The 2,571-nt window shown below is 29.1% G+C and overlaps 1 protein-coding gene across 1 annotated transcript in view; it reads right to left on the bottom strand.

Moving 5' to 3' along the window:
* Nucleotides 1–1,928, bottom strand: part of LOC108739299 (multiple coagulation factor deficiency protein 2 homolog) — a 10,646-nt gene extending 8,718 nt beyond the window's left edge. Inside the window, exons 1-4 of the mRNA XM_025975131.1 lie at nt 1,769–1,928; nt 1,491–1,696; nt 1,392–1,430; nt 1,015–1,180 (exon numbers count right to left, since the gene is read on the bottom strand). Coding sequence (XP_025830916.1) covers nt 1,015–1,180; nt 1,392–1,430; nt 1,491–1,595 — 310 coding nt within the window. The 5' untranslated portion in view covers nt 1,596–1,696; nt 1,769–1,928. The remainder of the gene's footprint in view (nt 1–1,014; nt 1,181–1,391; nt 1,431–1,490; nt 1,697–1,768) is intronic.
* Nucleotides 1,929–2,571: the final 643 nt, after the last annotated feature.

Below are 2,571 nucleotides of genomic sequence, written 5' to 3' on the forward strand. Positions count from 1 at the left end.
CAAATACGAGGGTTAGTCGAAAAGTAATGGAAAATTCAAGTTGTTTTTTGAAAAAGACCCGATGCAACTTATGCTCTCCTAATACAAATGTTGAAATTTATGAAAAATTTCAGTTTTGAGCCAAATACGAGGGTTAGTCGAAAAGTAATGGAAAATTCAAGTTGTTTTTTGAAAAAGACCCGATGCAACTTATGCTCTCCTAATACAAATGTTGAAATTTATGAAAATTTTTAGTTTTGAGCGAAATACAAAGGTCAGTCGAAAAGTAATAGAAAGTTCAAGTTGTTTTTTGAAATTTGATTTTTCCATAACTTTTTGGCCAGCCATCGTATATGACGCAAAACTGAAAATTTTGATAAATCTGAAAATTTATATTAGGAGAGCATAAGTCGCGAATGGTCTAATTCAGAATTCCAATTTTTAGCGCCGGTTCAACTATATGAGTTTTGTTTTGTTATTCTACGTAATTCGATCTTGAAATCTTTGCACTAGTATAAAATNTATTGTATTATATACGTTTTTTAGTAGGAAAGATATATCAATAATATCTTAAACATTCATATTTTATTTTACAGGAACATAAAAACTCCACATTCCATATGTTACAAAACATTGGTTATATCAGAGCTCTTGCACTCTGGAACGTGGTAATACCCGAAGCTTGAGGAAAGCGTGAAGGTGCCTTTTACCGTTGGGAACGAAGAAAGTGTGCTGTAGCAGAATGAAAGATTTATGACAATGAACTGGTAAGTAACAGTATTAATTAATAATAGTAAACGAAGTCCCACAAACATTCATTTCCTAGAATTCAAAAGGCCTGTTTGGCGTTTATAGCTCCACTAGGTTTTGCTGATTTTGCCACAAAAATTTTTAAAGAACATCGATTTGCACTTCCAACCCCCAATTTAAAAACGTTTTTATTTCTTGATTATTAATATTTTAAATCCTGATTTTGAAAGCCGAATCATTAATAAGTAAAAGAAGCTCCATGAGCATGGGACTGATGTTGAACAGGAACTTGTTGTTGAGCAGGTACCTGTTGTTGTTGAATAGGAACCTGCTGTTGCTGAAGAGGTTGTTGATTTTGAACAGGAGGTTGTTGATGTTGAACAGGTGGTTGCTGATGTTGAACAGGTTGTTGTTGATGTTGTATAGGTGATGGTTGATTAACAGGAGGTTGCTAAAAATAATCAATAAATGAACTTCATCCACTATTTAGTTGGTTAAAAAAACTAATTCATATTATTGCAATACATTTAAGTAAGGGTTGTAGGTTATAATTATTGTTAGTACTAGCACAATTTCCATGCAGTTAGTTTTACTCTCTTTTAATGTTGTTATTAACAAACTATTTTCTAAATCTAAAATTCACATTAGACATCGTGTACTACCTGATATTGTTGGTAATTATACTGAGGATCTTGATACTGCTAAAATTAAAACTACCTATTTAAAATACTGTTACAGGTAACTTAATAATTTTTAATTACCTGGTATTGTTGTGGATTAACTCCTGGGGCTACCTTTTGAGAATTGGATATGAATATAAGTTGCATAATAAAAACAACTATTTTAAAGTTAATTGAAGTCCACATGTTGCACTACGTATATTTTAATCAAAGATAAAAGTTGAAAAATCACAAATTATTTGTATCATAAGATCCTAAAACTGTCAATTTTTATAGGTTCTAGCAATCTAAAATGATTTAATTAATGGATAATTTTACATACACTAATAACTTTTATTTAAACACATTTCTAAACATACGTTTTCAAATAATTTAAAACTAAATACACAAAACACCACGTCATAAGGTGGAACTCTGACACGAATCACTGTGTGCCAATATGACAAATAGACTGTCTCATTTAGTAACTAAAAACTGTAACCAATGTAAATATAATGTTTAGCTGCATTTTCTTTTTCGTAGTACTCAATAATTACGAAATTTATTGATTATTCGTTTTCAATTTATTATTTATTTAATTCACTTTAAATTATCGAGAAATTAGTCTGCAAGTTAAAACTTAAGACATTATTCCAAATGTTGAATTTGAATTTGAAAGCCGCTTATTTTGTTCTTAGTTGAGCTGGGAAATATTGATTTAATTCAAGTGAGTAAGAATAAACGTATGTACCTCTAATAATAATAAATGCTTCTACTAATGCAACGAGCATATCATAATGAGCAACCATATAAATAAAAGTTGTAAAATTTGCATAATTTTATTAAATATACAGATACTTACATAAAAAGAAAGAAGACGATAAAATTAAAACAGTGTAAAACAGTTAACTTTATTAATAATGTCTTACTTCAGCTTTCAACTGTTAATTTAGGCATGCTATTTATTGCAACTAATTTCATTAAAAGAAACACAGTTGTTATATTAATAAGAGTTAATTAAAAAAATATAAAGTGTATTGCTGTCATTACAGTTGTTTTCCTTCCCAAAACATATCAGTATCTTCAAAGAATTGTAAAGTCATATGCACTATATTTATTTGTTATTATTAATAGAGAAAAGGGTAATTTTTTACATTAGTAGACATTGGAATTGAGACATGCA

Source organism: Agrilus planipennis, unplaced genomic scaffold (assembly GCF_000699045.2).
Source record: "Agrilus planipennis isolate EAB-ADULT unplaced genomic scaffold, Apla_2.0 scaffold181, whole genome shotgun sequence".
NCBI classification, from domain to species: domain Eukaryota; kingdom Metazoa; phylum Arthropoda; class Insecta; order Coleoptera; family Buprestidae; genus Agrilus; species Agrilus planipennis.